Below are 20,871 nucleotides of genomic sequence, written 5' to 3'. Positions count from 1 at the left end.
TGGTCCAAGTTTTTGTTGCGTGTACTTTTGACTAAGGCTTCTATTCTTCTGTAAAGTTTCTTCACAGCAAGTGGAACCGGGCTTGAAGCCTTTTTCACCATGGAGGGTGTGCTAGTAGTGGCTGTTTGCACTAAGAAAGACTACATGGCCGTCGCTTTGCCTGAATACCCACTAGTTGACATGCGCTGGGTGAGTATAAACACTGTTTTGGATCCCTTTTTGATTCAAGAGAAAAACCACATGATGTATGAGTCACAGTCATTGTCCTTTTTGATGATAGTAACAACAGTAGCCATACCTGTGCCAACTTTCTACTTTGATCATGTCTTCTATATAGTGCCTTGTAAGGAGACTCCCCTTGAACGTTTTCCTGATTTTGTCACCTTATATTCATCTTTAATGTACTTTATTGAGATTTTATGTGACAGCCCACCACAAGCGGTGCATAATTTTGAAGTGGAAGTGAAGTTATATGTGATTTTCGAAGTCGTCTACATAGAGAAACAATGTGGTGTACAGTTTAATCCACTCTAGGAGCGTCTTTTGGGCTATGTCTCTAACAACTTTGCACATCTCGGGACTGAGAGTTTTTGCACATTTTTCTTTGTAAGATACCTGCAGTGCCATCAGATGATGGAGGGTTATGTAAACATGAATTATCCAACCAGCTATAGAAAAAAATCCCCACAGCAGGATGCTGCCACCGTCATGTTCCACAGCAGGGATGTGGTGTTGAGGATGTTTTGCGGTGTTCGTTTTCCTCCACACACAACTTTCTACATGTTGGCCAAAACGTGAAATTTTGATCCCGTCTGGCCAGAGCAGCCTCGTCCTCTTTGTTGTGTCCCTAAACATGGCTCATAGCAAACTGTAAACGGGAACTTATTATGACTTTTTTTAAACAATGGCTTTCTTCTTATCAATCTTCTATTAAGGTAAAATTTGTGAATTTCATAACTAATAGTTGTCCTGTCAACAGATCCTCCCACCTGAGCTGTGGAGCTCCTCCAGAGTTGCCCTGGGCGTCTCTCTTTGCTCAGCATGTTGGTTTACTCTGGGTAGATGGCCGTGTGCCATTTCCTGTATTAGCCTGCCATATCTGGTTCCTTCATTGGATTGTTTATGATCCCGTTTCTCGTTAGATGTTCTCTAATAAACTTTCACAGAATAACTGAGATTAAGTCAAACACAGGTTGGCTTTAATCACTAATTTGACTTCTATTGGTTGCTTAAACTTTTTTTTTAGAGGTATTACTGTAAAAGGGGGCTGGTTACAAGATTGCACTCCTTACTTTTAGATTTTTATTTGGGAAAACTTTAAAAACCTTGAAATCATTTCCTTCCACTTCCCAATTATGCGCCGCTTTGTGTTACTCTGTCACGTAAAATGAAGAAAAAGTAATAACGATTTTTTTCTAAGTGTTGTAGTTTTTGTTTCATACTGTGTTAATTTGGCATGTGGCCTTTTTTTTCACCTTCATCCCAGCATTCGGTGGCTATAGTCCACATCCCAGGCCGGCGTCCTTTCGGTCAGAACCTTGTAACGGTCTACATTGATGGAGAGCAACAGAAAACGGCTCAGCTTCGTTTCCCATCTTTTAATGAGGTAAACTAAAAGATATTTTTTTTCTTTTCCTGGTTGACTTCAGCAAAGTGTTCCTCATAGTCGGGTTCTCTCTCTCCCCCCCTCGCCTGATCCTGAAGCCGTTTATCTACTGCGGCATCGGCTCCGCCGGCCACCGCACCACCACCACCACCACCTCGCCCAACCTTCCCTCGTCTCTGGCCTCCTGCCCGTCGCCAGAGTTTGCCTTCCCGTCCCACGCTCCCTCCCTCCTCCGCTCCCAGTCCTTCCCAGCGACCTTCGCGGGGGGCCGTTGGGGGCCTACGCCAGACTCCCCGGTGCACACCATTTCGGCAGGACTGCAGGACACAGAGTGGGGCTCACCGACGTCTCTAGACGGGCTGCTGGGCACGGCCTTCATCTGCCACGAGGCTCTGCAGCCTGCCCAGGCGCGAGCTCTGCACGCTGCAGGTCCGTCGCCCATTTAGCAGATAGCTCAAAACTTGCGTTAACAAATGTTTGCATGTCCGCGGTTCTTGAGCTGAACTCCTCGTGTTTCCCGTCGCAGGCCCTAATCACGTGCCCCTGTTCAAAGCGGACGGAGAGCTGTCTGAGCTGAACAGCAAGCTGCTGCTCTACTACACTCCACAGGTAAAGTCAAGCTCAGGAAAACACACACACCGTGTTACTCTGCCACCGCAGCTTTTCTTCCTCACGCACCTTTGGGCGTCTCTTTAGGCTTTTAAGGGTCAGATATGTCTGGACCTGGCACCTCATCACCAGCATGATGGCAGACTAACAGGACACAGAGTGGTCAGCTGGGATACCAAGGTTGGATATGAATTATTTTCTCATTTGTTTACCCCCGTAAAACTAGTAGCTTAGTTTAGTCTTAGTGTCGGAAGCTCTGACAGGGATTTAGATGTTTTCATCTTTCTTTTGTTTTGTAATTGTCACTCTACTGGTCTTCTGTTGCTCCTTCCCTTTGACGAGACCGATGTTAACTCATTGGTTAATTGACTATTGGTGGATCGTTCCAGGATGTTGTGAACGTGGTGGGAGGCATCGGGGTTTTGCTGCCCCTGCTCGAGCAGGTGTGCGAGGCGGAGCAGGTTTACAACGGCGGCCAGGAGGCTTCAGACCTGCTGGGACCAGAGCTCACCTCCTCCAGAGGCCCCGCCGCCATGCTGCTGCCTCTCAACAAATCTGCAGGTCAGTTCCCCCCCCCCCCCCCCCCATTCAAACATTCTTAAGTGTTTTGTTTTTTTTTCCTCAACACACCACGTGGTTGCCTGATCACTGCAATCTCAACAGGCATTTTGTTCAGGTTTTGTTCACTCGTCCTCACTCAGTTGTTCGCGAACCATTTCTGCCCACTTTGCGTAAAGAACCACTGAATCTGTCCACAAAATTGACCCTCGACATTATGCAACCGCTACCACGCTTGTCAGCTGGTACAGTCTTCCTACACTTGAAAGGATATCTGTCTGACTCCTTTGAACAGTTTTCCCTGAGCCCAAATAACCACTTGGAAACGATTGTCTGGTTTAGAAATAATTTGGTCCTCATACAGACCGATGATGGGTACGTGATGATGGGTTCCGCAACAAATGACAGCAAGACTGAGCGATAGTCTTACAGGCAGTTGCTGGATCACTGGAAAGTCAGTCAAGATGGAAAGAGAGGTAAAATACCTCTTACAAGCTTTAGGCAGCATGATGTGCATATCTTTTCACAGGTTTACAGTTTATACTCGTTGCAACATATTTCAAAAGGCACAACCTATGTAGGGGCCCTCCGGTAGTAGCAGGGGTTCCTCCATTGTGCCACTGTGACGTCTTTACACCCCACATTTTGGGCCGTTTTAGATAAAACCAGTCAGTTACAGGTAACGCTATCTTGTGCCCTTTGTTTCATTTGACTGTCGGAGGCTCCTGCTACTGCCTGATAACACGATTGCTGCATGTCTGTGCAAATCCCCAGCTATCCCGGTCATCGCAACAGAAAACAGGCTTAAATTGGAGGCAATACCTGTTCAGGAGTCTTTGTCCATTTTGGCGGCTCGCATTTGAGCCTAGTACTGCACTGTTAACACCACTAAGCAATTTATTTACATAAATCGGACCATTCTTCCTCATTACTTAACCTTCTGCTCAAAGATAATTTTTTCACTCTTATCTAGCTTAGACACAGACAGTCAGAAAGTCAACATTGGTTTGTTTGCTTCTCAGTTCCGCCACCTGATGAAAGAATATACATATTTACACTCGATAGGAAGGAACATAACCCAATTTTTCTTACTGTACTGAGATTAAATAAGATCAAGCCTTTGCCGTTTTAGGTCAATTAGGATTGCCAAAACTATTTGTGTTTGCTTAATACTGGAGCATGAGTGAGAGAATATCTTTATAGTTTATCTTAAATTCAAGTTTACACACTGTGTTTGCTAGATTTGCCTTTTAAACTGTAATGCTTGGATGAAACTTTTTGAGTATCCTTTCCAGAAGCTTCTCATAATAATTTGCTGGTATTTTGGCCCATTCCTCCTGACAGAACGGGCGTAACCGCGACAGGCTAGAGATGCCTTGCTCTCTCGCATCCTTTCAGCTCTTGTTTACAAATTTCCAACAGGACTGAGATCAGGGGATTTTGACGGCCACCACAAAAATCCTTGTCCTTAAGCCATTTTATGACCTGTTTGTCTGTACGGTGAGTTTAGGATCCTTGTCCATTTGGAAGCCCACTTTAGGTCAAAACTTTAGCGTCCTGGCTGATATCCTGAGATGCGTCAACAACAATTCCAGATGATGCGCTCTCCTCATGATGCTGAAACAAACACACAACGTGACGTTGCCTCCAGTTTACCTCGCAGCTGGGATGATGCTTTCAGGCTCGCAGGCCTCTTCCTTTCTCCTTGAAATGTATCGATGATCATTGTAGCCATACACTTTTTTTTTTAAATTTTATTTTTATTTAATCAAATCAAAGGTTAATATTTCCTAAACGTAGGGTCTTTGTCCCTGAGTGCATTTGCAAGCTATAATTTAGCCTTTTTATGTTGCTTTTGGAGTACTGGCTTCTTTGATGCTGTTACAGGACTGCTTTCACCACGAATAATAACATCCTTTTATCAGCTTCATCCAGCATCTTCACAAGATCTGTAGCTTTTGTTCTGAAGAGGGTGTACATTTCACATCAAAACAAGTCTCCTTCCTGAACAATATGATCGGCAGACTTTTTAATGGTGTTTATACCTGCGTAATACCTGCGATAACAGATGAACGTGTCACCTTCAGACACGCTGGTCACAAAACACGCAGTTCTCGATACACTTTTTTCTTCCGGTGCTTTTTTAACTGTGTGATGTTTAAAGACGCCAACCTGCTTTCAGGGAAGGTTTGTGAATTGGGTAAGCTCAAGTCTGTGCACAACCACAATGGCAAACAGGAAATGATTGACAAATATAGTAGAAAAAGAAAAACAACACAAAGCTAAGATGTTGAATGTGAATGTGAGCCAACGCGGCGGGGGTGGGTGGGTATATTTGCCCACATGAATACGTTCGGGACAAAAAGCATCAGAGAAACGTATTAAACAGATGTTACCGTGGAATTCTGACTCGTCTTGAGATGTGATGTCTGCGAAGTGCTTTGTAATGCAGAAATATCTGCGGCGTACACAGGAAATCTTAAACCCCATTTTGCCCTCTTTTTATTTTTCTCAGAAGGCCGACTTGAGAGAAACAGCATCGCCGCCTTCCTGCTGATGGTGAAAAACCTGATTCGTCATCACCCCGTCAATCAGGAGAGCCTGCTGCAGTGCCACGGGCCCAGCATCATCGGTGCCATGCTCAGCACTGTAGGTCCCGCACACGGCAACTTGTTCCAGAAACTTAAGCGCACAAAGTGCTGATTAGCATCTGAAAGTGAACATCTGACCTTTTTTCCCACCCCCTCCGCAATGTTGCAGAATAATTGCTTTGTAATGAATGGTTATGGAGTTGCTGAAACAGCAGTGGCCTATCAGAATGACTGTTTTGAAACGCACGTGTGGGACAGTTATTGCAGACTATGCGTCGTTTCGTTATGAATAAGAACAAGTGATAAAGAAGCAGGCTTTTGTTTAAAACAGTTTTTAACTTTAGGAGAATTAAGTTAGAATACAAGTGAGACACAGTGAGGATGACAATAAACAGACTAAGGTGCAATTTATTTCACTAATTTGGTTTTTGTAATCATGAAACCTTATCCTAAAACTTTGCTGTTGTCTTGGTTCTGTTTTGGTAAAAAAAAAAAAAAAAACTCTTAGCTTCCAAGTTAGTTGGACTCAATTCTGCATAGAAACTGGGGCAAATATGAGCTGAATAAGATGCTGAGGAATCAAAGGCAACGCTTATGTTTTGCTGTGAAAAGTTCAGCGTTTGTAGCCATTGGTCAATGCTCAGGGTGGGACTAAGCGCTCGTTTTGCTTTTCGCCGATTTGATGCAGTCGTGCCTCGTATCAGTGCAGCAGAGACGTGCATGCAGACGGGCAGGATATGTTGAAATGCATGTTGTGAAGGTGGAGCATCCTGTATGGAAACCACTGTGTGTCTTTTGAATCGTTTGGTGTTTCCACATTTGGCTGTGGAAAAGATGCACACGAGCATTTGCATACTTTTATTAGCTTCCCTGAAAAGCGGCAAAATAAGGTCAGCTTTTATTGCAGCCGTGTGCTCTCGCTCTGCACAATAAAAACCTAATTCAATTAGATGAATTCAGTGGAGGACAAAAAAACCAACGGTAACAAATACATATTAGAGGTGTCGTTATTTTTTACTCTCCTGTTGTCAACAAAAAAAAAACTTTTGCCAACAGGGCAGCAATAACATTTTGCAATGTTAAAGGGAGTGAGATCTTCTCTCTTTGCCAGATCTCTTAGATCGTCTTAAGTTTTGGTTCCTCTCTCTTGCCCCACATGTAGTGTTTGGGTCTGGGGACTGAGAAGGTAATGAAAGAGGGTTGAGTTTGCCTGGCGAACCATATCTGTGTTGGTTTGGCCGTTTTGGATCATTCCCCCGCTGAAACCATGCCTCACAAACAATTGTTTTGTTTTCTTGCTGAGGCCCCAAAATTTGATGCCATTCAATGGTTCCCAACTTCTTTGGAAGAGAAACACCACAGTGCGTAGCGGCAGTATGAACTTGGTTCCTCGTCCAACCTCGTTTGTCACGTATCCAGTTGTTTTAAACTTTTTATTCATTGCTCTGACTCTAGATATAGACGTATTTTTTGTGATTTATGAAACTAACACAAACATCAGCTGTTCTTGATTGACCGGTTCTCTAATTCCCCTTTTTTGAAAAGTGCCCAATAGAAATGGACGTATGCGTCTCGTCAAAACAAAACAAGAAGGGATAGATTACTAAGTAAAAGGTTCTTGATCCTTCTGAACAAATAGAAAAATGTAAAGAGTCGGTTACTAAAGAAAAACTTCATAAACTAATATAAATAAATAAATAATTTCTTATCTTTTCTTCACTACTGAATAAGCGTACAAAAATTAAAGGTTGTATTTTTCAAGATTTTTTACTGGTGGATTTTGCTACTGCAATTAAAACTAAATGATTTTAGGGCTTTTTACCGATTTTTTTATCTGGGTGCAAATATGCAAAAAAAAAAAATGCATGTTACATTTCTAAAGCATGCTGACTCGGAAGAATGAAGGACTTCATTAGCTTCAAACGTCCCAATAAGCTAGCTACCATGCTACAGAGTGTAATAGACCTGAGCGTGAACTGACTGTGATTGAGTTAAAACTTCGTTCCTCTCTGGATCTGCTGCAGGTTCCAGGCACCATGATGGACATGAACGTTCTCTTGGCCTGCCAGCTCCTGCTGGAGCAGGTTTTCAACGAGGGCAACAGCTCGCTCCTGCAGCAGCTCTACCAACACCTGCTATTCAACTTCCGCATCTGGACCAGAAGCCACTTTGCTGTTTGTTTGGGTAAGGTGGCAGTAGCCCCTCCTCCCCTTTCTCTTACTAATTAAACCTGTGAAGCTTTGCATGTAAGCCAGAGCTGTCTGTATTAACACAGCAGGACCAAAAGCAGTCTGGTGAACATAGTGATGGACGTAGAACACTTTAAATTCTCAGGTTCAGGATCTAGGGTGCATTACTTCAATATCCTTTTAAATTGCAGCTCTTTCTCAACACAACCTTACAACATGATTTGACATTTCTAAATGTCAGCCAGAGGTGGGATGACTGTGTTTTTTCCGCCCCCCTCTCCTCTCTCTCTCCTCTGAAGCACACGTGCAATATCTGTCATCTGTGATAAATAAGAGCAAGCAGCGCATGAAGAGGAAGTATGGGGTCCAGTACCTCCTGGACACCATTCGGACATACTACAGGTTAGCGAGGCACACCAAAGCCCCCCGATGCGACCTGTTTGAATTCGGTTTAGTCGCGTCTTTCGTCTCCATTCATCGCCCTAACGTCAAATGTTTTGGCCGCAGTGTGGAGCAGGATGGCAGCCCTCTGTCTGATGAGAAACAGACCATCCAGACGTCTCTGTTTTCGCTGCTGAAAGAGTTCCTCAAGTCTCCGACGCCAGAGGAGCTCCACAGCGTCCTCGCCTACATCGTGTCGGTCGGAGAGGAGCAGCAGGTAATATCGAGATGCTTTATTGCTGTTTCTCTTCCAGCAGTTGGATATTGCAATCTTTTGACCTTTTTTTTTAAATTTATTTTATTGGCATGACTTAATCTCGGTTAAACACTCGTTTTTCATCTGAGCTTTCTTCCTTTGGCTTCTAGATTTTTTTATCTTCTCTTTTCCTTCATACTCTTTTTTTTTTTTTTTTTTACCCGCCCTCATTCCTATTGCTTTGTAAACTCCCTGTCTATCAGGTGGTGAAGGCCCTGGATGTGCTGTACGAGCTCCTGAGGAGCAGCCCTCCCCGGGAGCAGGTGCAGGCCGTGCTGCTGGAGTGGGGCGTGGAGCAGCTGTACAGCCTGCTGCTCACCCCGAGCTTTGGGGACGAGGCCAGAGAGAGGGTGTTCAGGGTGAGAACAACCGACACCGCCTCTTCCGGCTATTACCAATCCGTTACGAAGTAAAGATCGCTGTGTGACTAAGGCGGCATCTCAGCAAACTGAATGTCATTGAAAAGGTCATTTATTGCGGTGAATTGAATTAAAATGTGACACCTTTTTTTAAAGATTCATCACACGCAGAGGGATATTTTCAGAAAATGCTTGTTTCTGTTAATCTCGATGATTATGGCTTCCATCTAATGAAAATGCAAAATTTAGTTTCTCAAAAGATTTTCAAAATCTCTGAGAGCAAAAAAAATAAAAATGCATGCAACCAATAAAAGAGTCTTAAGTGACAGAAATGTTATGCTGTGGTGTAGACGATCACTAGGGAGGCTGACGACAAAATGATGAAAAGGCTTTTCACCTAATGCTGTATCCAAGGGTGATAATGGAAAGTTGGGTGGTACATTTTATAAAAATCCTTTTGCAATTGGTCTTATGTACTACGGAATTCTGGTTATTCATTAACTGTAATCCATAATAATCAAAATTACAACAAATAAACACTCCATGTTTAAGAAATCTAGGTGTTTCTTGGACTGAGTTGCTGAAATTAATTTTCTTGATGATGCCCAAATTTCTAGAGGTTCAACCCGTACATAAACTGAAACCTTTTGTCTCGCTGCAGGTTTTGTACAAAATCCTCAAGAGTGAGAAACTGTCTGATCGTAACAAGCAACGAATCAGGCTGAAGGATTTCGGTTACCTCGGGCTGGTTTGCTTCCTTGAAGATATGCCTGTAACCATGACTACTGTACGCTGTTTATACGAGCAGGTCCTTGCGACAGGTAATACAAACATTTGGTTTATTCGTTTATTTTACATTTATGACTAATGTATCAGTAATGTAATCAGGTAATGTAAAGGACACAGTTTAGGAGTTATTTTATAGTCTTGAATGTCGGTAAATTACACCCCTAAAATGAACATACAGAGTTATTTGTAAGAAAAATTATCTCTTTCTTTATTGGTCACGATTCATTCTGACTGCTCTTTGCTTGCTTGATGCCCATCAACCAAGGAAAGGTGTTTGTTTAACTGGCCACAGCAACGCTGTTGTAAAAGTTTGGCCACAGATTATTAAATCAGAGTCAGATTTTGTACAATTAAGACGTGACTTTTCACACTCGGCACGCATCGGTTTTCCCCGGCTTCAGGACGTCTTTGACAGTCAGTGATTCAAAGTCATTCTCTACGATCTGTTTGTAGTCTTCTGTATGGAGATTTAATTATGTGACTCCAGGATGCAACTCATACATATCTTGGTTCAATCACAGGTCGTAATTTGTTTATTTAGCAAGTGACGACAGGCCAAAACAGAGATTGAACAGGGAAATGGGGTTTGGCAAGAAGTTAAACAGCAGATCTGGGCATTTTATTATCATTTATCTCTTTAATTCATCAATAGTCTTCACACCCAGGAAAAATGAGGTGATGGGGGTGGTTTAAGGGACGACTGCTGCTCAATGGGTAGCATAGTTGTCTCGGAAACGTAAGGCTGTATGACTGGAAAAGTGCCATATAAGTTAACTCCATTTACCATTTAATACATGGATATGAAATTAATTGTTTACAGGAACAAAATAGAAGTGGGTCGTCTCAAAATGCCAATGCTTAGGTACAAATTGAGGTGCTCAGTTTGCCAAAGCCAGAGCAAACAAACAAAAATAAAACCAAGTTCTCTACAAACATCACTAGACCTTGTGTTTTTTTATTTTTTATTTTTTTTTGTTAGTGAAAACATGGCGAGGCTGGACAGCGGGATACTGAAATAAAAATGTAATTTAGATATTGGGCAGAAATGAAGCGCGCATAAACACACACTAAATTTTTCCACAACAGAAAAGTTGCGAGTGGCGGCTCCGGTGCCGGATTTGGCTCTTTGTGGCACTCTACAGTGGCCCTTAATACGTTTGAGCAGTATTCTTATAGAACTGAGCAGGAGTTTTAAAGGAAATAACAGAGGCGTTAAAATTTCCAAAGAATTTGGAAAAGGGGAAAGGCCACAAGGAATATATGTATATTTCATCATTTTTAAAAATACCATAATATATTAGATAAGAAATCCTTTATTGTCCCACAATGAGGAAACATATTAATATTTATTAATACTGATCTGCATATTGGTGTATGAATTTGTGTATTAATCTCAATTAATAGGATTTTTTTAAAACAAAATCTAAGAAATTATGTGAATAAAATATACAGAGCGTATATTAAATATCAATATGACAAAAATTAAAAATGATCCTCCTAGTTGATATTTGCTGATGTTATTTTGGGTGAACTTATTTCAAAAGTATTTTATGCCTAAAACCGCAGAAGTAGATGGATGCAACTTTTCCAAGAAAACCATATTGATGCAATGCAAATAATGAACTGAACTGATTTAACTGGATAGTCTATCTGGGTTTTATTTTTTTATGAACCCAAAGCAGGAAGATATCAACACAGCTCAGTTAGGCATTTGTTTACTTATTGCCAGCCAGGCAAATTGTTATCGTGGCATTCACCTGAATTAACTCCTGTGGCAAGTTTTCAAAATATTGTGTAACCCTAAATATCAAGTACTTTTAAAACTTAATTACCCATTTGTTATCAAAGGGTGGTGCTGATTCGAAGGAGTGAGGAAAAATGGCTCTTTAGATCATAAAAGTCGCAGAACTCTGGATTAGGAAGAACTAACTCAGTGATCTGGACGAGCCAAAACAAACTCCTGACCTTAGTTCAGCATAAAACATCATTCATGGCCCTGAGGAGTTTATATAAAGAAACCCAACTTCCCACAACTAAAGCTGATTCTCACTCAGCAGATGTTCCCTCAGCCTCACAAGCAGAACTTATCAGCACTCCGCAAACATATTTAGCTGCATTCACTTGACAAAGAGGTCCCAGCCAGTACCAAAAGCAGAAGTTCACTTAGTTTTGAAACTGGCGATCCAAGATAAGTGGTAGTTATGAAAATAAAAGATTTTTATCTAACCAGTTTGTGTCGTCTGTTGAAAATCTTCCCACACAACAATATTTGAGAAGACTCTTCAATAGGTATGGCTCCTTCAGCCTTACTAATCTCTTAAAACGTCAAAAAAAATACTATTTTGAACAAGAAAATGGCTTTAAAGGTCAGCAAAAAGTAGTTTATTTTTTCTGTGCTATTTATTCCAAATTGGAAATATTCTTACTTACTTTTTTAGGCACGAAAATTGACGATTTTCGTGTTATTGAAAAGTCCTCGATTTAATGATTGCGTGCTGTTAGGGAATCATTCGTAAACACATTTTACTGTTTGCTACAGATGCCAGTCCTAATTTCAGAGACCTGCTGGCTGTCGTCTGCCTGTCCCATCGAGCTGAGCTCACCGTCCGGCTGGACGTCTGTCGCAAGGTCGGCCCTCTCGCATCTCGCATCTCATCGTAGGCAAATTCAGCTCCGACAAACCCGAGATGACCCTCTGTGTCTTCTAAATCCCCTCTAGCTCTTCCATCTGATCTACTCCAACGAGGATTACGTTAAGCAGCTCGCCAAGCAGCCCGGCTGGCAGGATGTTCTGACCAAACTCTACGTGAAGGAGTCCTACGAAGTCCACGCCGTGACCATCGCCGACCCCGGCGACCCCGGCTCCTTCGCGCCCAGCTTACGGTCGCCCCTGCGCAGAGGGCAGTCCGTGGTGGCGGAGGAGCCGCGCACCGACATCTACCTGAACTACCGCAACTCGCGGGACATCGAGGACGAGGAGGAGGACAACTGCGCTCAGCAGGAGATCTCGGAGGGCTTCTCTGATCTGTCCCAGTCGCCTCCCAGCGGAGGCGGAGGCCAGCTGAAGAGCTACGGCGGCTCGCTTCAGTTTAAGTCGTTTGACTCGGTGGATCAGGAGAGCCACTCGTCCTCCACCTCCAACCCGGTGGACATTGCCTCGCCTCGACCGGACGACGAGGGAAGGGACTACCAGCCGCTCTCCCCGTTCGGCACGTCGCCCTTCGATATGGAGTTGGGAGGCATGGGGGACGCCGGCGCGCACACCCCCGCAGGGAGCCTGACCAACACGCCGTCTCCTCTGGAGCACTCCAAACCATTCCCACCGCTAAGGCCGAGGAAGAGCTCCAGTTTGTCTAACGTGCTGGATGACACCAGCTATGGGACGGACCCTCCCACTGGAGACACCATCTCCAACACGTCCAACCCTCAGGTACACCTCCGCCTTTCACTGAACTTTTCATTTTGTCGCTGGGGCGAATATGGGTTTATATGATAGGGCAGCAGAGGGTGGCGCCTAATTTTGAGGTGGAAGGGAAAGAAGAAACGGTTGCCATTTTTATTTATTTAATGCTTTGCAAGTAATGTGAAAATGTGGTGTGGATTTGTATTAAAGCAGCCTTAACATTGGTCTTTTACTGCAGTTTGAGATGCAAGCCTTTTTGTTTTCATGTTTCTGATTTGAATACGCGGAGACGGAAAACCTCCGCTCCAGTCTCAAGTGTTTTACAGCATTTGACAGGTTTTCCTCCTGGATTGTCCTGTTTTTAGCTCCATCTTTCCTTTAACCAACTCTGAGCAGCTTTCCTGTCCCCGCATGAAGAAGAACATCCACGCATCATGAAGCTGCCACTACCATGTTTCCCTGTAGCCATGTTGTGTTCAGGGCAGGCTGCTGAGGCGTCCTTGTTTCCTTCCACACGTAGCGTTTCATATCTAGGCCCAAAACTTCAATTTTGGTCTCATGTGGCCATGTTGCTAGCATGCATGGCTATTAGTTCTTCTGTTCAGCAGGTGTCGTTACCTGAGCTGTGGACCTTTGCAGCTCCTCCAGAGCGAGCACAGCTTTCTTGGCTGCTTTCTGATTAATGTTCACCTGGTTTGTCAGTTAAGGTCACCTGCTATTTCCTGATTGGTTCGCTGTTTTTCCTGACTCTTTCCATTTTGGGGGGATTGATCGATCAGGGCTCTGTGAGATGTTTAATAACCAAACTCATTTCAATCTGAAAAACTCACAGAGAAAGAAATGGCAATTAGAAGGATTTTATTGACACAATATTTTAAGTCTTTGGCGCTCAGACCTCGGCAGGAACATTAATGCTGAATTATACTTTAATATGCATAAGTAGATGTATGAGAACAGGGATGTTTCCCCCCCAGGTCTGAAACTGGTGGTGGAGTGGAGATAGAAGAAGTTTGTTCAGTCCATATGGTGATCTGTTTAAGATAGATGTCCAACTTGATAAACACAGGTTTGCATGAACTGTCCATGATGAGCAAGCTTGAAGCGACTGTGGAGAGGAAAAACTCCCCTTTGGGAAGAAACCTCTGGCAGAACCGGGCCCAACACGGTGGTCTTCTGCCGGACCAATAACGAGGTGATAGGGAGTGCTGAAGACTGAAGGGAGAAAACACTCTGATGGGTTGAGGATGGAGGAACGTCTTGGAAGCTAGATGAACTCAGCTATGATTGTGGAGAAGGGGTTGGGGATGGGTTGAATCGGACATCTGATTCGAAATCCGACATGCAATCCGTTTGCGCTTGCTGGTTAGCAGGCTGAGACGTGGATTTGAAGTTGCTTTTAAGATGAGCGCGGGATGCTGATTGGCTTCATGGAGGTGCGGTTCGTAGCTGATTGGCTCACATCAGAGGCGGATCGGACTCTGAATGGAGGCAGGCGATGAGTTTCTTCGATTGAACTTGCGCTTCAGCTTCATTTTAAATCTTCTGGTGTGTCCCTTGGTCTTCATGATGCTAAATAGCTAGCTACGTTTCATCGATCGGTTGCATTAGACTTCATTCAGGCGTATCAGAGTAAAGATGGGTGAATACCGAGGCATGTCACATTATTTCCCTTTTTATTAGTCAAAAGAACTCCAACGGGTGTTTTGTGTTGCCCTGTCACACAAAATCCCAATAAAATGTGATTAACTGTGTGGAAAAGAGCATTTTCTTACACACGACTGTCTGGACTCCAGCAGACGCCCGAGGAGGAGCTGTGCAACCTGCTCACCAACATCGTCTTCTCCGTGCTATGGAGTGGCAGCGGGGCCGAGGGGGCGGAGGACGTGGTGTGGCGGGAGAGGGGGCAGGTGTTCTCTGTCCTCACCAAACTGGGCTCGTCCTGCCAGCTGGTTCGGCCTCCTGATGAGATCAAGCGCAGGTCTGTCCCGCAGATGTTCACCAGATAACCTATTCTCACAGTGTTATGGGATGCGATGTTAAATGTGTTTGCCTTGCTGCTCCCGGCAGTCTTTTGGAAATGATGCTGGAGTCCTCCCTGTCCGACCTGAGGGACGCCCAGGGTGTGTCGCTGCCCTTCTGTCCCAGTCTGGTCCGGCTCCTCCGGCTGCTGCAGGACTTCCTGTTTGCCGAGGGCACGGACAACAGAACGCTGTGGAGTGAGAAGGTGCTTTATGTTTCCTGTGATCAACTGTCTTCTTTATTTATTTGTTTGTCTTCTTCTTTATAACTGGTTGGTTGACTTAGAGACAACAACAATTTTCTGTCTGACATCTAATTCACGATCTGTAGAAAAACACACTGGCTGGCCAAAAAAAACATCTCCCCCTGGATTTAACTAAGCAAATAGGTACGAGCCTCCCATCGGATAATTACTGCATGGCCGATTATGTTTCAGCTGGCAACAAGTTATTTAACCCCAACTGGTGCAATGGGTTGTTTCTCATTTCTTGAACAACCATGTGGAACGACACAGTCTGAGTCAGAAGGGTCAAATCATTGGCAGGCATCAAGCAAGAAAAAACATCTAAGGAGAATGCAGAAAAACTGGGTTAAGAACTGTCCAACGCATTATTAAAAACTGGAAGGATAGTGGGACCCATCGTCTTCGGGGAAATAATGTGACCGGAAATGATTTACCTATCAGGCCTAGTGCCTACTGTACACGCCTGTAGGAGCTTGTACAGTAGGCACTAGGCCTGTGGTGCTATGACGCCAGCTGACTACCTGAATGCACTGAATGACCAGTTTATCCCAGGTTATACCAGGCATGGGCATATTCCTAGATGACAATGCCAGGATTCTTCGGGCTCAAATTGTGAAAGAGAGGTTCAGGGAGCATGAGACATCATTTTCACTCATGGATCAGCCGCCACAGACTCCAGACCTTAACCCTGTGGAGAATCTTTGGGTTGTGCTCGAGAAGACTTTGTGTAGCGGGCAACTACAACCATCAATGCAAGATCTTGGTGAAAAATGAATGCAACACTGGGTGGAAATAAATCTTGTGACATCGCAAAAGCTGATCGAAACAATGCCACAGCGAATGTGTGTCGTAACCAAAGCTAAAGGCGGTCCAATGAAATATTATATATAATTGGTGTAATTGGTGGAGCCTGTCTGTGTTCAATACATGGTGTACCAAAAAGTCTATACTGTATGTATACTTCAAAATTAGGGCTTCCTACACTTGCACCAGGACATTGATCCCTGAATGATTTTTTAAAACAAACCAGAGGAAGGAGTTGGAGTGGCCTCGTCAAAAGCCTGGACTTAAATCTGACTGAGATGCTGTCGTATGACCTTTAACAGACTGTTCAAAACCTTTCCACACAAATGTTAAAGACTTTTTCCCAATTATTGGTACCGCTTGGTTGATTGACCGTTATTAAGCTTTGGGGCAATTACTATTCCACACTGGACCCAGTTGGTTTAGATAGATGCTTTTCCTTTATAAATTAAATCTTCTTTTGTAAACTGGGCCTACTCAGGCTATATCTGCTATCACCATTTATTTGATGAGCTGAGACAGCATTGTACTGGGTATGAAGCTCTAATTAACTCTCTGCATGTTCAATAGTATGTTTAATGTTTGGGCAATGTCATGTCAACTTTTTTTTTAGTACATTTGTTGCCTGAAAGTGGCATCAAAGTAAATGTTTTTCCATTCTTCACAGACTAAGGCAGTAAATGCAACACATTATTAACTGGAAGTGTCTTTGGGTGGTGTCACTGTTAAACATTAGGTCAAATGTCACGGTTGAGTCAAGGTTGGGTTTTAAGGGTGTACCCAAGGTTCATTGCAAGGCGTGGAAACAGGTCTGGCCTTCCTGTGCCGAGTCCTTCTGTTGACGGCTGTTGTTTCGCTGCAGATCTTCGAAGGGGTGGTGAACCTGCTGGACAGGTTGCAGGCCTGGCACAGCACCCCCGGCAGCCCTGGGAACACTGAGCTGAAGGAGATGGCCCAGATTGGCCTGCGTATCATCATGGGATACATCCAGCAGCAGAACTCGCAGGTCCGCCGCACCCGCAATCCCACCTGTTGAGCACACAGACCCCGAAATGACCCCACCTGACTTTCACAGCTCAGGCTCCTCAAAGATCAATATCAGCTGAAGGCAGTTTTTTTTTTTTTTTTTTTTGAAAAACGTCGACAGGGACTTAAAGTATTCAACTTGATAAGTGAGCTCAGATAAAGACCGTTGAAATACCAAGCCTTCTATGGCTCTCTTTGCGAAGGCATTGCAGTCATTCCTGTTAGGGAGTGTTCAGTATGAAAGGGCAGCTCCCCTGTGAGTTATGACATCTACTGTTATAGGACTTTGGAATAAAGGGAGCACTCGTAAATTAAACTGACCATCTGGGTTTCCCTCACATGCTGCTGCCTTGCTCATCTATAAGTCACTTTAAATCCTCTTGAACGTTTAAAAGGGCTCTCCTGAACATTGCAGCTAAATGGTCTTATGGTTGATGATGGAGGAGCATGAGGAGAGTTCAGTTAACCAATAGAAACAGTCCTCGTAATAAATCGGATATAACAGGCTTGGGAAAATGAATAGAAAAGTGAACCATTTTTTTTCTGAATGAAAGGTCAGGGAGAAAGCTTTATTCGCTGCTGATGAACTGATAAATGATTCATTTAAGACATATTTCTTGTTCGTCCGAAGCTTGAAAGGTAAGCTGGGGTTGACAAAGAACGAATGAAGCGGCTCTTTGTCTCAAATTCAAGCTCTTGCTTTGGTTGAGGCAGCTGACACAAATAAAGCGGGGCTCTGTAGACCTCGACTGAATGCAACCCGGTGAGGTAACATCGTGTGAAATACAAAAGGGAAAACAAGGAAACAGCACTAATAAAGCAGGAGACGTTTCACAAATCATTTGCTTTTTCTTAACTGTATGATTGCTGTTATTGTCAAATTCCCTGTCAGGATTTATGTTTTCCTTTTGATGCCACCTTTTTAGTTATGCCAGCTTTTTCTTTTACTTCATGTAGTCTGAGATTTGTTTATATTTTATTTTTACTTTGCTGAAATTCTACTTATTGTTATTATTTTTGAAGTATTAAAACATATCTTTTACGATTATCTTTGATAAACGTCATTAAAAAAAACACATTAAGTCACACGTTTATCTTTTATCTTCTTGTTAACTACAACAACTAGTCTTTGCTCATGTTCAGGTGTGTGAGATGGCCTATTTGAAGCTCCACAGCCTCCTCCAGACTGTGCTCTGTCTGAGCTGGGAGGAGGTCTGCTTCCTGCTGGGAAAGCTTGGCGCCCCCTTGTGGCCAGGAGGCGTAACGGACGACACAAACGGCAGTCGCTCGGAGACTTTCTCCCAGCTGGTGCCCATCATGAGGACTCTGCTGGACCAGCACGCTGACCCCGTTGCCCTCCAGAGCCACCTGCCCAACCTGCCCACCACCAACGGCAGCGCCACCTTCGCCGAGGACCTGAAGGTTTACTGTAACGCCATGGAGTGGCAGAGCTTTTACCAGCAGAAGGTCTGTGTCTGGACAGGCTTTGTGTATTTAAAAAAAAAACGCTGGATATTTATCTTGTGCTTAGGGAGTTTATGGAGCCTGCTCCTCTGTCTTCCAGAGACGACACGCTCTGTTCTTTGTCAGATTCTCTGCACACACATTATTTTTTTTTTTTCTGGTCTGACCTGTTAGCTCCCAGATTGCTCCTGAGATATTTACTGCAAAGTCGAAGCATTTTTTTTTCTTCAAAAGACTTTTGCTGCTTTACATCACGATCCTTAAACTTTCCTTCAGGTTTATGCTCAGATCCTGATGCAAACTGCTCGCCAAACAGACACGCTCCACTCCAGCCGAGCTGGGGTTCATCGCCTGCTCATAAATCTGCTTTGTTTAGGCTTCGGCCGTGTACGATAAATTTTGTACTGTGGCAGAACTTTGGCTGCAGTCAAATGTTTGAAACAGGTTTTTAAAAAAAGGCACCGGTCTCCAACGCTGAGAGCTTATAAACTGTCCGCTCAGGGTTTATTTATAGAGACAGCGTGTTTGTTTTGAACAGCTGAGCAGAGCTTTTTTTTTTTTTTTTTTTTGAAAATCAAATCTAGTGAAGCAAATAATAAGTTAAAGTTGGGATTCTCCTGCCTGAGGTTTCCCTTTACGGTTCGCTCTGTTCACCAGGTTCAGCCCGCCATGGAGCAGTACGAGCTGGACACATTTGGACGGAGTCATGACATCATGTCCAATTTCTGGAACTCCTGCTTCGATGATCTAATGAGTACGGCGCATAAACGGGACAAAGAGAGGTCTGACAGCAAGTCCAAGTTCCAGGTACTAATACAGTTTGATGCAAAACTACTCGTTCGTGTTGGGCCCGCAGCATCACAGGTCCTCCACCACACTCTTATGCACTTTGTCACAACCACAAACCTCAGTGGGGGGGGGGGGGGGGTGTTATATGACTAAGCAACACGAGGAGGTGCATAAAGGTGAATTGGAAGGGACATTGTGATTTAAAAACATTTTAAAGTTCAGAACCTAAAAAGTGTGGCATGCATATGTGTTCAACATGAAGACCATGGGACGTATGAGACGGGTCATGGAGAAAGTTGTCCGCCTAAAACAACCAGGAGCAGGAAACAAAAGCATCGTTCAGAGAAGCAGCCAAGAGACTCATGCTCTGCAGGAGCTGCACGGAGTATCTGTCAACGAGAAAACTTGTCATTTACCAAATAATTAGTCTTTTTTTTTATTAGGTGTTGAGAAGAACCCTATTGTTGAACGAAGGCCATGGCAAGCCCGTGTTGCAGTTTACCACAAGCCATGTAGGGGAAACGGTAAACGCGTGGAAGAAGTAGCTCTGGTCACATGGGGCAAAAATGAAATGCCAAATGTTTTGTGTGAAAGAAAACTTAATACAACACCCCAACATAGAAAGAAATGGAAGCATCATGCTGTGGGGATGCATAAGTGGGAGGCTAGTGGGAATGGACGGACAGATTGGTGGAGCTACTGTAAATACCTGGCAACCCTGGAAGAAGACCAGTTAGAGGCTGCATAACGCTCCAGACTGTGGCAGAGCTTCACCTTCCAGCGGAACGACACGTCCGAACACACAGGCAGAGCTACAAGAGAAGAGTTCAGATCAAAGCATATTAGCGTGTTAGAATGGCCTAGTCAAAGTCCAGACCTAAATCCAGCTGAGAACTTGTGGCATAACTTGAAAAACGGGTCTTCACAGATGCTCTCCGCTCAGTCCGAGGGAGCTTGGGCAGAGATTCTCTACATGTGCAAAGCTGGTCAAGACAGACCCACACAGCTATAAGTGGAGTGAAAAGATTTTCTACGAAGTATTAAACTCGATATAAAATCTATGCCATACTTTTCTCATTTTTATTCGTAAAAGAATTTGAAGACCGGGTTTCATTTTCACAGACACAAGCTGCTTTGTTGGTCAATCAATATAAAATTGACACGAAATGCCTTTAAAGTTTCCAGCTGTAACATCTGCCCTCACTCTCCTCCACCATGGCGGAGTGTCTGATGCGTCTCGCTGTGCCAACAGGAGGCGATCGTGGACCCCTACATGAAGCGCGTCCGCAGTGAGAACAACAGGTATGGCGTCTGGCAGAAGCAGAGCTCCAGCCAGCTGGGGGTGGTGCGGCAGCACTGGAGAGCTCTCCGCCGACTCTTCACCTGCGAGAGGGGAGCATGGGCCAAGAGGTACGACTGCATCCCGCCTCTCAGTCCGCTGTCCCTTTGCGAGCCAGAATGGGCTGAGTTTTTTTTATTTTTTTATTTTTTTGTCTTCTCTCGGTTGACGTCAGAGTCCAACCAGAGGTGAAATGGAAACTGTCCGGTGCTGAAACGTATTCAAAGATGCGACTGAAGCTCGTGCCCAACTATAACTACGATTCACACAGCGAGGCCAGCGCCCTGCGGGATAACATGGGTATGACATTGTTATATTTATCTTTGTTTGTTTTGGGGTTCTTTGGGGTTAAAAACCATTAAATCCATTGTGTCGCTGCGGTCTA

The 20,871-nt window shown here is 44.1% G+C and overlaps 1 protein-coding gene across 4 annotated transcripts in view; it reads left to right on the top strand.

The window, feature by feature from the left end:
• Positions 1–20,871, top strand: part of nbeal2 (neurobeachin-like 2) — a 60,998-nt gene that overhangs the window by 24,548 nt on the left and 15,579 nt on the right. For 3 of the 4 annotated variants that reach the window (XM_021316431.2, XM_021316429.2, XM_021316430.2), the window contains 21 exons: positions 57–189; positions 1,487–1,606; positions 1,705–2,035; positions 2,133–2,215; positions 2,303–2,395; positions 2,605–2,776; positions 5,289–5,422; positions 7,389–7,548; positions 7,853–7,955; positions 8,061–8,211; positions 8,454–8,609; positions 9,271–9,430; positions 11,938–12,026; positions 12,118–12,828; positions 14,595–14,779; positions 14,869–15,025; positions 16,731–16,874; positions 18,038–18,361; positions 19,016–19,165; positions 20,400–20,557; positions 20,662–20,786. In XM_021316431.2, coding sequence (XP_021172106.2) covers positions 57–189; positions 1,487–1,606; positions 1,705–2,035; positions 2,133–2,215; positions 2,303–2,395; positions 2,605–2,776; positions 5,289–5,422; positions 7,389–7,548; positions 7,853–7,955; positions 8,061–8,211; positions 8,454–8,609; positions 9,271–9,430; positions 11,938–12,026; positions 12,118–12,828; positions 14,595–14,779; positions 14,869–15,025; positions 16,731–16,874; positions 18,038–18,361; positions 19,016–19,165; positions 20,400–20,557; positions 20,662–20,786 — 3,839 coding nt within the window. The remainder of the gene's footprint in view (positions 1–56; positions 190–1,486; positions 1,607–1,704; positions 2,036–2,132; positions 2,216–2,302; positions 2,396–2,604; positions 2,777–5,288; positions 5,423–7,388; positions 7,549–7,852; positions 7,956–8,060; positions 8,212–8,453; positions 8,610–9,270; positions 9,431–11,937; positions 12,027–12,117; positions 12,829–14,594; positions 14,780–14,868; positions 15,026–16,730; positions 16,875–18,037; positions 18,362–19,015; positions 19,166–20,399; positions 20,558–20,661; positions 20,787–20,871) is intronic. The other variant, XM_012862612.3, reaches the window with a different exon arrangement.

This window comes from Fundulus heteroclitus, unplaced genomic scaffold (assembly GCF_011125445.2).
Source record: "Fundulus heteroclitus isolate FHET01 unplaced genomic scaffold, MU-UCD_Fhet_4.1 scaffold_140, whole genome shotgun sequence".
Taxonomy (NCBI): Eukaryota; Metazoa; Chordata; class Actinopteri; order Cyprinodontiformes; family Fundulidae; genus Fundulus; species Fundulus heteroclitus.
Note: the sequence above shows the minus strand (reverse complement) of the source record. Positions and strands in the feature narration are given on the sequence as shown.